We start from the raw sequence: 12,723 nt of genomic DNA on the forward strand, positions 1-12,723 counted from the left end.
AGTGTTCGACGCCTGCGCAACGGCTTATAATTGTGTTTGCTCGCAAACAAAAAAAAAAACCGTCTTTAATTACAAAAGTAGTTATCAGATCTTGATCAGATTTAAATGGGACCACAAGACAAGCATCAGCTTTTGATTAAAACAAGAATCCTCAAAATTATTTATACCTAAACAATAATTGCCACTACCTGTAGTGGATAATACAAGTAGTTCAAAACGTTATACGATAGTTCGAACCGAAAATAACGCCATCTTTTGCTACGACAACGACGCGTATGCACTGTTACATTAACGCGTTCAAACATTTACCATTTTCAACAGCCAGAAACGCTTATTTGCGGCCAAATTTATTTAGGCAACCATATATCATAATAAATAGGAAAAAATTAGCTTTAATTTGATATATAAATTATAATTCGCTAGTGACTATTAACATCGTCGGAACTGCAAAATTGCAATTTTTTATTTATTTCATAAAACGTTCCCAAATGACCAAATCTATCATCAGCCGAAGAGATTTTTTTTATTTTATGCATAGTTTTTGAATTACTCAATTTAAAAATGTCGGATATTACCTGGCTAGCTCGCTAACAATGTCAGATAATAACTACCAACGTTGTTAGCGGTGCGCAGGAGCGGTTGAGTGCGCACGATCTCCCACTTCAGACTATGTTAGCGGGACTAACTGATGTTGGTTTGACACTTGTTTTTTAGGACATTTTATTGTTAATCCTTTACTTTATAACACCGTTCACAATGTCTAGTAGTTATCTATTGTGCTTATGCACGTTTAGTCAAACTAGCTACTGGACGTGGTAAAGAAAAACATAGTAATAGAAGTAAAAATGCCGATGAAAACATTTTGAGCAAAGCAAAACCTAGTGAGAAACAGGTATTAATTTTTACTTATTATATTACTTTTACGATTTCTAACAATAAAGTTCATAGTTTAATACTATTGCAAATTTAATAATAGATAATAGAAATTACACGAGCCATTTACAGTAAGTAATTTAAAATTGTAGGATGTACCTCATCCAACTTTGTTAACCGGTTTTTGAAAGGAGTTAAATGTCGTTAGTACCATATCCGACGTTGTTAATCGGTTTTCTATATGAGTTAAATGTCATTAGTACCACATCTGACATTGTTTATCGGTTTATTAAATGGGTTCAATGTCGGTAGTACCATATCCGATGTTTTTAACGTTTTTTTTTAAATTTATTAAATGTCGGATGTATTACATTTGAAGTTCTATAAGGTTATGCAGATGAGTTAAAATGTCTTTAATACTAAATATAACACCCAAACATATAAAATAGTTAATTTTAATTGTTTTTTTTTTTTAAATTACTTCCTATTGAGTTTCTTATACCGAGAACTTTTCAATATGAGTGAATTAATTTTTTTTTTATATATATAACTAGGTCGGCCAACAAGCGTAAGACTCACCAGATGGTAAGCGATTACCGTAGCTTTAGACGTCTGCAACCTACTAACTAACAGGAATACAAAACTGCTTGAAAGCAGTGTTATTTAGCTCTGATCTTCTGTAAGGTCGAAGTACTTCCCCAGTCGGGCTGCTCCATATTTTGAGCAGAAAACTTCCCGCTGTGCCCTACCCCAATAACTACTAAGTATGGTCATACAATTTTACTATTTCCTTCTAGACGATAAAGGTCAAAATGTTAAAGTGTGTAATGTTCTTAACTACAATATCTGCAGGTAAGCGCATCATCGCACTACATAATGAAAAAAATGTGAGGAACGAATTTCAGTTTTAGTAGATCAACGTGGCAAATATTAGCACAAGAACTGAATTATAGATGAAGAGTTCACGAGAAGTGTGTGTGATGATGTCAAATCGTTTTCATTGATAGTATCATATTATGTCAGCAAAAATTCAAAGAAACTATATTTAGAAGGTGTGGATAGATTTGATTCTAAAAAAATATAGTGACAAAGCAAATAAACAGGAATATACTTAACGCAAATTTTAATATTCGCTTTCATAAGCCTAAAAAAGATCTCTATGATATTTGTCACACATATACGAAAGTAAAGAATTACCTACAAGAGAAAAGTAATCAGTAGATAAAGATGAAGCTAAGTCAAATGAAGAAGTATTAGCAGCTACTTTTGATTTTGAAAAAGTTTTGATAGCACCACATAGATATGTAAGCGTGTTGTACTACAAAATGAAATTGTCTACCTTAAACTTTACGTTATATAATTTGTCCAACAAAATAGCTGCATGTTTTATGTGCCACGAAACTATTGCAAAACGTTGTACAAATGAAGTTTTAAGTTGACTTTATCAATATATATAAGAAAACGCACATAAAGGCAGAAATTCCGGTCCGACTATAGCCCAGGTCAGAACAGGAACGGAAGGAAGGTTTTTTCTCTATACTTGCTTGTAGTATAAGAATTTGGAGTCACGATTACGCATTGTTTCATGGAGAAGGGTCATACTCAAAATGAAGGGGATAGTGTGCATTCAATCATCGAGCGCGCTAGTGAACGCAAGATGCTATATTATGTACCAGAAGAATGGTGCTGCCTCGTTCGCTGGGTCAAAGCTGAAGGTGAATCTTATGAAGTTAAAGTGATGACAACTCCAGAAATATTGGATTTTAAATCCTTGCTTTGAATTATATTAATTACATTGGACACATATGAAATATGTAACAGTTATGACACAGTTTTGACAGAATTTAATATGAATATAATTTTTAGGACGCATTTAAGTGACTAATCCCCAAAAGATATCACAATTTTTATTAGAATTCTACAATGTATCGGAAGGAATGTTGGATGAAGAAGACTGATTTTCATTGATTAATCTAAAACCTATTAATATATAAGTCTTAGATTTAACCAAATCTTTGATTACTACCCAAGTGTCTTATTAAATCTAGATAATTATTATAGACGATTTTGTGTTTTGTTTAGTAGATTTTAGTTATGCCACCAATTAGTGGTCTTTGTTAATTGTCAATAAGAAGATTGACTTTATTTTATTAATCTGAATATTAGTTAAATAAAAACAAAAGCTGTAATTATTTGTTGAGTTATTTCATCATTTCAGCCAATCACAGTCCACTGCTGGACATAGGCCTCCATAAGTTCACGCCAAAATTGGTGTGAACTCGTGTGTTTTGCCCATAGTCACCACGCTGGGCAGGGGGGTTGGTACCGCAGGGCTGGCTTTGTCGCACCGATGACGCTGCTGCCCGTCTTCGGCCTGTGTATTTCAAAGCCAGCAGTTGGATGGTTATCCCGCCATCGGTCGGCTTTGTAAGTTCCAAGGTGGTAGTGGAACTGTGTTATCCCTTAGTCACATCACCCACGGGAAGAGAGGGGGTGGCTAGGGTGAGAGGAGGTGGGTGGTTGAGTTATTTAAGTCAAAAGAAACATTTTGTATTTATTTTGACAATTGCCTTTATTCAACAAACTTTTCTTTATTATTTCTCAATAAATATATTTACTTTTTAAAAATTTTGGTGTTTGTTTTTTAGTAATATTTACATACGACATACATTTGTTATAAAAACTAACAATGAACAATGACGTAAATGGCATTTCCGACAAGCAATCATCAATTTCGTACAAGCAACAATGTCGGTTGTGGTACTTCTGACAAATCAGTATTAGTCTTAACCCGTTAAAAATGTAACAAGTGACTTTTCTCCTATTTACACATTAAATACCGGCTAGTAATAATATTATCCAAAATATAAATAGCCTGTACAGCATTATTCTAAAATTTCATGATCCTGCTTAAAATAAGTAAAAAGATACACGCAATTTACACTTTGAATCGCTCTCCTGTAAAGTTGCTGTTTTTCACATCCGACGTTTTTAATAGTCATGGGCGAATTGTTCGTTATGAACGTATAAACGTATCAAAATCGTGCCTGTTTATACCTGCCTGCGAAGAGGTGCGGCCAGGTACACAACGGTAAACGTGATTTTTCAGACTCTTTATATATATTGCCATGATGTAAACGATATTTTATTAAAAAAACAAGTGAACGAAATTTTTTGACACAAATCAATCAACAAAAATTTAAATAAAAATATTAGCGGCTACATTTTGATAGGCAAACTGGTCGATACTTCTCCCAATATATATAAAAATTTGTTTTTTTAGCAAAACCTCGATGCATGCACTAATTTTCAGCGGGATCTCGTACCAATACTACCACGCGCCCGGCATTGGCTTTAACACAGGCACAGGGTCTTTGAGAGCGCCGGTGCCGCGAACGACGCATTTTTGGAAGTGTCGCATTAAAGGGCGCTCGGCGCCCCCTTGGACAGGGCGCCAGTGTGCGCCGCACACACTACACTTTAGGTAAAGCCACCTTTGCATGCCCTATCCCAATAAATATTTTCCTTCGTTAAATACTTGAAAAAAGAAATAGAAAACTCTTTAGCGATTAGGCTATCATTTGTACATTTTTTACTTTCTTCGGTTATTTTTTATCTTTATCTTTTAAAGTAAGTAACAGAAAGAAGTACTTGTAATCTATTGTAAAAAAGTGGGTGTGTACTTATGTACGCGCGTAAGAAGTTATACTACATTGGCTAGCTAGCTTAACTTCATGTTGCTAACTTCGCCTTCGTCGACTAACTTCACGGTTTCGGTTTTTATGACGGTGTACGCGCGCATTGTAAAAATTTACTCTCATCATTTTTACCTAATGCGCCAAAAGAAGTATAACTATAATATTAAAAATATAACTCATAAATTTCTAGGTAATCTTTAAAACATAAACGATATATATGGATATTGGAATAATTATTTCTCACTTCAAACAGGAAGACAATGAAATAAAACACAAGATTACAATTTTGCAGTTTATTATAATCCATGCTGACGACTATATACTTAATTAAATGTATCTATATCACACGATGTAAACCAAATCACCTTATATTCAAAGATGACTCAACCTCTTTATTTCAAAGAAATAATCTCTGTCACGATAAAAAATAACAACACTAGCTCAATTATTCACAACTGTCTACCTACTAACCTATTAAAAATTTAACGCTCGATAGCTATAAATACAAATATATTATTGCTGTCGCGATGTTATACCTAGTTCACCTTAACTATCTAGATAACTATACATTTATCTCAAAATGAGTATTCGTTTTTTCACTTACACTAAATGTATATCTATAAACTAATTTATCTTAGTATTGCTTGATGAAGGAAAACGTTGCTTTCCTTAGATAAATTGTAACAAATACATTTTTATTAACTATAAGCGACCATCAGATGGCGCGTTTGTAACAATTGTGAATATGCTATATCGAAGGAAGTGGTACCGTATTACAGTCTGAAATTGATTTATTAAAAAAATAAAGTTAATTTAAGTGTCGTATCAACATATTATTATCTAAGTAAAACGTTTATTATTGATTCTTTTTTTTTTTCTTAGGTAGGCATACTTATACAGGTTTTACAATCGATTTTTAATTTAAAAGGTAAGAGTTACGTCAGCACTTAGTTGAGCTACCAGACGTCACCAAAGTGTAAAACTGTAATACGGCAAAAGGTACAGTGCAATAACGGTAATCCTAGGTATGAATGATGACTTGAAATTAACCTAAAACATTATAAATAATGAATTATGATTAATCAAGGAACGTTTAAGATATAAATATACATTTGTGAACAAAATTGTGTACATTTTAGTCAATGTTTGCTTTGAAAATAAAATAAAATAGGTACTTATATTAAATTAATTTAAATGAAAAATTTAAAAGCGAGCTTCACAGAGGGAAGGATTGCAGAGTAGACAACGTGACCATATTATTTGACAAAGAGTACATAAACTATCAATACGGTTGCATTTCACAAATTGACATCTTACATTTTATAAATTGATTAATGAACGCCTCACTCTCAACAGCCCCCACTAGGATTGACTCCTGTGTCGGGGGTCTAGAAACACATACAATATACAAGTACAAACACTCAGACCACGGCAAACCTCTATACGTCAAAACAATTGTACTCCATGTGCGGAGATAAAGTCCGGAACCGCCAGCCCAACAGCCATCGTCAGTTGTCGTCAGTTGTATAGAGAGTAGAGGCTGGTTATGTACCTTCTATAGATATTGGTTTTACAAATACACTTTACAAGCAATTTGTTGTAAATATAGTTAGTTTTACTTGTGGAAGCGGGACGTCCGATTCTTGCTGGAAACAGAGCAGTCTAAATGCAGCATTTTCCCACTACAATAAGGACATATGATCACATTTGAAATAACGTTAGCTGTTACTAAGCTACAAAATTTATTCTTTCGGTGTTATGTTTCCCTCCCTCTCCACACGAGCGATTTTTGGGTACCACTGTCTCTACATTGCCCTGGATTCGCATTTAAATAAAAAATAATTTCAAGTATTTATTTACGGGTTAAAATAACGCTAAATTATTCTAGCTACATAATAACACGTTAAAAATTACGATAACTTTGTACATATCATCTAAGTTTCGTGTTTGATTTTGTTTTTTTCTATTAAATACTGTACCATGAAAACCTTTGCTTATGTAAAACATATTTTGTGTTATATAAGATTAACTTTAAGCGAAAAAGATTTTAAATGTATTTATATTTGATACAGTCTTCGATGCTGTGTATTTAAAGCTAATTCATTTTTATATATTATAATTTAATAGAAATGCTAAGTGTATATCTATTAAGATTATATAGATGAAATAATAATTATATCTTGTTAATTAGAAATAAAATAATTATTAAAAGAAATATTATGACTATTAACTGCTTTAAAATATTAATACTGTAAAAATTATCAATTTTTATATATGAAAGACGAGCTGCCAACATTCAAAAATAAACTTTCATAATTTAATTTAATTCCATTATAATTATTTTTTACGGTGTTTACTGTTCAGAATAGGGCTATAATTTTGTGTGGCGTTTGTGATGTTCATAAAAAACCTATTTATTAATTCTGAACCAGTATTGGGTTTTAATTTTTAAAATTAAAGGTAAACAATTACACAAAAATGCTGAGGTTGTCAGCTCTTTGTATGTATGTATAAGCCATACGAGTATGTTATATTTTATGTTGTAATAATATTTCGAAATTCACAAATACTATTAACGTGCACACAACAAAAGCTAATATGATTTACACAAGTAATAATATCCCAAAAAAATATCAAGATCAATCGTCCCACCTATTCTCATTTATATGCAAGAAACAAAAAATAATGGCCGTATACATAAAACAGAAATTGAAAAAATCATAATTTTCATAATAGTATGATCATCACAATCATACAGTTATATAAATAAATGTAACTAAAGTATTTACCTATCTAAGCAGTCAAGAGTCAATAATTACGTACATGCATTATTACAAAAAAGACAAACTTGATTCTATTTGATTCGTAGTTACCCCTTATACAAGATTACTATGTATTTAGTATTTAATTTGTAGTATCTAATTGATTGCCAGTAAGCAGTGAAAAAAACAAGACTTTTTTCTATTTCTTTCATTGTTTATTATTTCGTCACTGACAGGATTTGCTTATAAATTGCAACTTATTCTTATATATTAAATTCTCGTGTCACAATGTTAGTTACCATATTCCTCCGAAATGGTTGAATCGATTTTTGTGAAGTTTTGTGTGCATATCGGGTAGGTCTGAGAAAAACGGCCAACATATATTTTTCATACCCCTAAGTTATTGGGGGGAATTAAGAGGATTAATATCCTATATGGCAAAACAACGTTTGCGGGGTCAGCTAGTAATATTGTAAACTAAAATTTTTGTTAAGTAAAATTAAAAAAACAAATTAGTGAAATCAAACTACAGTAGCATTGCTCGTTATAAATATTTGAGTAGCGTTGGCTATGTATCTTAAACGGTTTGAATTTTAGTTATAATTTTTTTTTACATGAATAGCCTTTTCATTAGTAAAAATCATACATTTAAGAACAGTGAATTAGACTACTAACCTTCGTTATATAATAATCCAGCTGTTGCTAACACTTAAATGAACGAAAAATTTAGATTACTCCATTTGTAATTTAAACATTTAATTCACAACCATTTGCACCATTTCTATCATTGAAAATAATGTGGCAAATATTTGAAATATTATCAACAATATTACTTAATTATATGTACTTTATAATAAAATATCGAAGGTGCCTTTCTCCTATCTCAAAATATGTTTCTTACACACAGTCATGTCATATAAATTTTTATTAACTATTTAGATTACTTGAAATCCTTAAAAATGTGTTAAAGCAGATACTAAATAAGTATGAAGTTATATTAAAAGTATTAATATTAAAATATATAGGATTGTTATTATAAAATTGGAGATTATATAGGAGTGAATTATTTTAGGTATTTAATTTGAATAAACGCATTTTCTAATGTTTCAGGGTTTACTATAAAACCTTTTTTGTGTAAACATGCTGTACGTTTTTATCATTTGCCATTATCATACAAAAAAAGCACTCGATTTTGATTAGGTTGTACCAAAATTAAATGTAATTATGTATGTAATAAACATTAAGTGTTTAGTTATAGGTATAACTTAAACATTACATATTTTCACAATTTAAAAAGTAAAACTAAATTAAAAAGAAAGTCTTATGATATAAATGTTATGAGCAAGTTCATAGACTAATAATAAATAATTCTATAACAATGTAAGTGAAATGAACATTATTTACCTAAGCATCGTATCGATATAATTACAACGGTAGGGGTTCAAAGGTTCCTATATAGATTAATTCTCGGTTGTGAATCACCTCGGTATTATGTAATGGATGATGATTGGCGCCACGATGATAATGTAAGGTGATGAAACTCTTAGAAGCGGCTGGCTGTTCGGTTCGTCCTGACATTTACCTGAAAAATCAAAAAGTACATACGTTCCATAGTTTAATTGGCTAAAGCACCGACACGGTCAGTCGGAGATGCAGGTACGATCCCCGCTGGAACGGACGATTTTTGATATAGCATAGCATAGCAGTATACTTTATTGTACACCAAAAAGAAATAATACATATCAGAGTTCCTCCTTCCCTGCGTGGCTACGATGATAAAAAATATAGCCACCCTCTCTCTTCCCGTGGGTGTCGTAAGAGGCGACTAAGGGATAACACAGTTCCACTACCACCTTGGAACTTATAAAGCCGACCGATGGCGGGATAACCATCCAACTGCTGGCTTTGAAGTACACAGGCCGAAGATGGGCAGCAGCGTCTTCGGTGCGACAAAGCCCTGCGGTCACCAACCCGCCTGCCCAGCGTGGTGACTATGGGCAACACACATAAGTTCGCGCTATTTTTGGCGTGAACTTGTGGACGCCTGTGTCCAGTAGTGGACTGTGATAGTCTGAAATGATGATGATGATGACATATCAGACTGATTTAAACAGAGTATTATAAGGTACAAAGGGCGGCCTTATCGCTGAAAAGCGAATTTTTTGTACTAATTGTGACATAAACGTAAGATTATATTTACTTAACACATATACATATAAGTACATACATAGATGGATACATACATACTTACTTACACACATACATACACTGATATTATATTAAAAGATTAAAATATGAGTGATTGAATAAGACATTACCAGTGAAGCCAGCGTCAAACAGTAGTGCTTCTGGTTCCGAGATCGTCCGTTCGCAGTTGGCGGCGGAGCGCGCGACCGCCAGCGCCCCGTCGCGTCCGTCGCGCGACACGAAGCAGTAGCGCCTCGCCGCCGTGCTGTCGCGCGTGACCGGCGTCGTGACCACGAACGACGCCCCGTTCTCGTACCACCCGCCGTGACACGTGTACGCTGTATAATACATTTATTGAAGTCAAAATTCTTTGCACGTTTGACTTAGGGAGTAAGCCGGTGAATGGGTGGGGAACGCGTTACGAAACGTGTGAGCGAGCGAAGCGATCGGAGCAAGAAAGAGAGGTGCGAGCACATATTTTCATTATCTCTTTCTCTCATAGCCAGTTGCGTTTCATATGTCTAAGATACAGTTCAGGCCTATAAAGAAGTTTTACTTCAGTCGTGTGGTATAAAGTACACTCGCTTTTTATTTTTAATAAGGGTTTTATGTGTATTTATCATCATCATCATCTTCAGGTTAAAATGGCTTTCAATAGTGCCAAATGAGCACATATGATTTCGCCAATGTGTATTAAATGAGCACATATGATTTCGCCAATGTGTATTAAATGAGCACATACGATTTCGCCAATGTGTATTTATCATTAATTGATGCTATCTTTATGACTTGACATGACATGTATGTCAACTGCTGTATTCAAATCGACCACTTGAAGTAAGCCATTCTTAGAAAGGCATTCTAATTTAATTTAATATTAAAATAATTAAATTAAAAATATGTGTATTATGTATTTGTATGAATTAATGAATCTATCATACACTATTTTTATTCATCCTTAAGAATATTGTACACTCCCTATCCGTCACTACTATATCATGTCCTGTGCCCAAAGGTTATCTGGAAGAAATCGCTCTTCAGCGATAAGATCGCCTTTGTACATCTTTTATTTTGTAATTACTACTGTTTGTTTATATTTTGGTGTACAATAAAGAATATTATTATTATTATTATTAAAAATAGATCTTTAATTTTACAAGATAAAATAGAAACATCGTTTATGTTTTAAAAAAGTCACTTATATTAAGACGTAAAACGAAATGTTCGCACTTTTTACGTCTTATTAAATTTTTCTTTTTTTTAATACAATGTTAAAAATGAAATGTTTGCACTTTTTACGTCTTATTAAATTTTTCTTTTTTTTTATACAATGATAGGCTTGCGTTTGACCACTATTTTACCTGATGATAATAGAAAAGCGGTCTAAGATAGAGCACGCTTACCTAGAAGTATCTTATTAATATTAAAATGACAAATTTTTAATTTTGAGTGTCATCCCAGTACAATAATTCATAAAATACAAGAATGAATTATATATTTACCTGTAATTGCTTCTTTACTATCACACGTAGAATAAAACTCCATCGTCTTAACCGAGTTGCACCCAACCTCTAGTCTATTATAAACTGCGCCTAAACAACTCATATCGCCTTCAGAATGTCTCCTACTCCGTAATATTGGCGTGTCAGACATATTCCTGACATTGAAATTGAAGAGTCTGGTGTGGTTCATTCTATGGCTGTGGAACATCGCCTTGTCACGTTTCGTTCTATTTCTCTCTCGCTTGTCCGGACGAAAACTTCGCTTGTGTCTATGATTCGAAATAACGTATTTTCCAGAATATGGACAATCTTTTGATTCTGGATTACTAGCTGTAATTGAAAATATGGTACAATTAATATACATATAGTTTTAAGATAGTGGGACTTGAAAAGCTAAGCAAAAGATTATCCTATATAGTAGAAGCCTTATAGATTGACTGTGGTGTGCTAAGTCAATTAGCATGTGTTGGTTATAAAGGTTGGTTTGAGCTCCACTGGTAATTGATTGATTGAATTATTCAGTCTGTAATATATTGGAGATAAGTCTCTTTTTCCGTGTAGGAGAGGAGTCGTAGCTTAATCCTTCACACTGACTCGCAGCGGGTAGGTGGATATATTCTCTACTATAATAGTTATAAATATTTTTTTCAGAAACAGTTTAATAAAAATATAAAATACGTAAATAACATCGTTTTAATATTTTTTTTTTTATTAGCTTTATTAGGGACTTTTATACATACGTACATGACAGTCCTATACTAAACTTGTCTATTATAAAACTAGCAATTTTAACATTTTTAAATAAACTAAATTATAATACTAAATTATTACTAGATCTTAACTTAATACTACTAATTACAAACTCTAGTATAAATTTGGCACATTGGGAAGTTGGTTTAGACAAGATCTGATTGAACAAGCCGACTTTCAATAAATTCAAGCCTAATTTGGACACCAAGTCTCGTCTGCTCCATTTGTAACGGACGCATTCCTTCAAAATATGTTGTACATCTTCTACATAATTACATACTTCGCAATTTGGCGTGTCTACTTTTTTCATTAAATATGCGAATTTATTTAGAGGAATGTGTCACCTTAGTCTTAGTGCCATTACAATATTTTTTTGAACGAAGTTCCTGACCATGCGGAAGGGTATCCTAGTCTGCAAAAAACGTCCGTAACGAAAATGCGCGGAGTAAGATTTTTGTGTATGCTCGCTATACAGTGTCTAATGTAAGGTCTACGTGATGACTGTTATTATTATTATTTATGAATCATTGTGAATAAAATAAAAGTGTTAAGATAATTTTATAAAGCAGTTTTTGATTTTTATCGATGAAAAAATCATAATAAAAAATTTATATCCGAATAATTATTTTCTTTTTACCTCGACTAGAATTTGAATTTAATATTTATGTGATAAGGAACGTCGTTCCTATTTGGTTTTTTTTCTATTTTAATACCAAAATGTCTCTAAATACACCAACTCACCAACTAAAGTGACGTAAGGAGCAGTTACGGCATTGAAGTGATGTGGGGAGCACGCTTCATCAGGTCTTGAGGTTGGAGACCCTCGCTGCAGCTCAGCTATAAAGGTGTCTCTTCTATATAACACGACGCATACATAGCGGGAAGCGCTGAAATATTGAAATAAAACTTTTTAAAAATGACTTTTTCAATGATTAACAGATTCCGCTTGCA

At 32.8% G+C, this 12,723-nt stretch overlaps 1 protein-coding gene across 1 annotated transcript in view; it reads right to left on the bottom strand.

Annotated features, from left to right (window-relative positions):
• Nucleotides 1-9,429: 9,429 nt before the first annotated feature.
• The window catches only part of LOC123654784, a 118,018-nt gene continuing 114,724 nt past the window's right edge, over nt 9,430-12,723 (bottom strand). The window contains exons 9-12 of the mRNA XM_045590669.1: nt 12,514-12,659; nt 11,023-11,352; nt 9,652-9,858; nt 9,430-9,479 (exon numbers count right to left, since the gene is read on the bottom strand). Coding sequence (XP_045446625.1) covers nt 9,430-9,479; nt 9,652-9,858; nt 11,023-11,352; nt 12,514-12,659 — 733 coding nt within the window. The remainder of the gene's footprint in view (nt 9,480-9,651; nt 9,859-11,022; nt 11,353-12,513; nt 12,660-12,723) is intronic.

This window comes from Melitaea cinxia, chromosome 6 (genome assembly GCF_905220565.1).
Source record: "Melitaea cinxia chromosome 6, ilMelCinx1.1, whole genome shotgun sequence".
NCBI lineage: Eukaryota > Metazoa > Arthropoda > Insecta > Lepidoptera > Nymphalidae > Melitaea > Melitaea cinxia.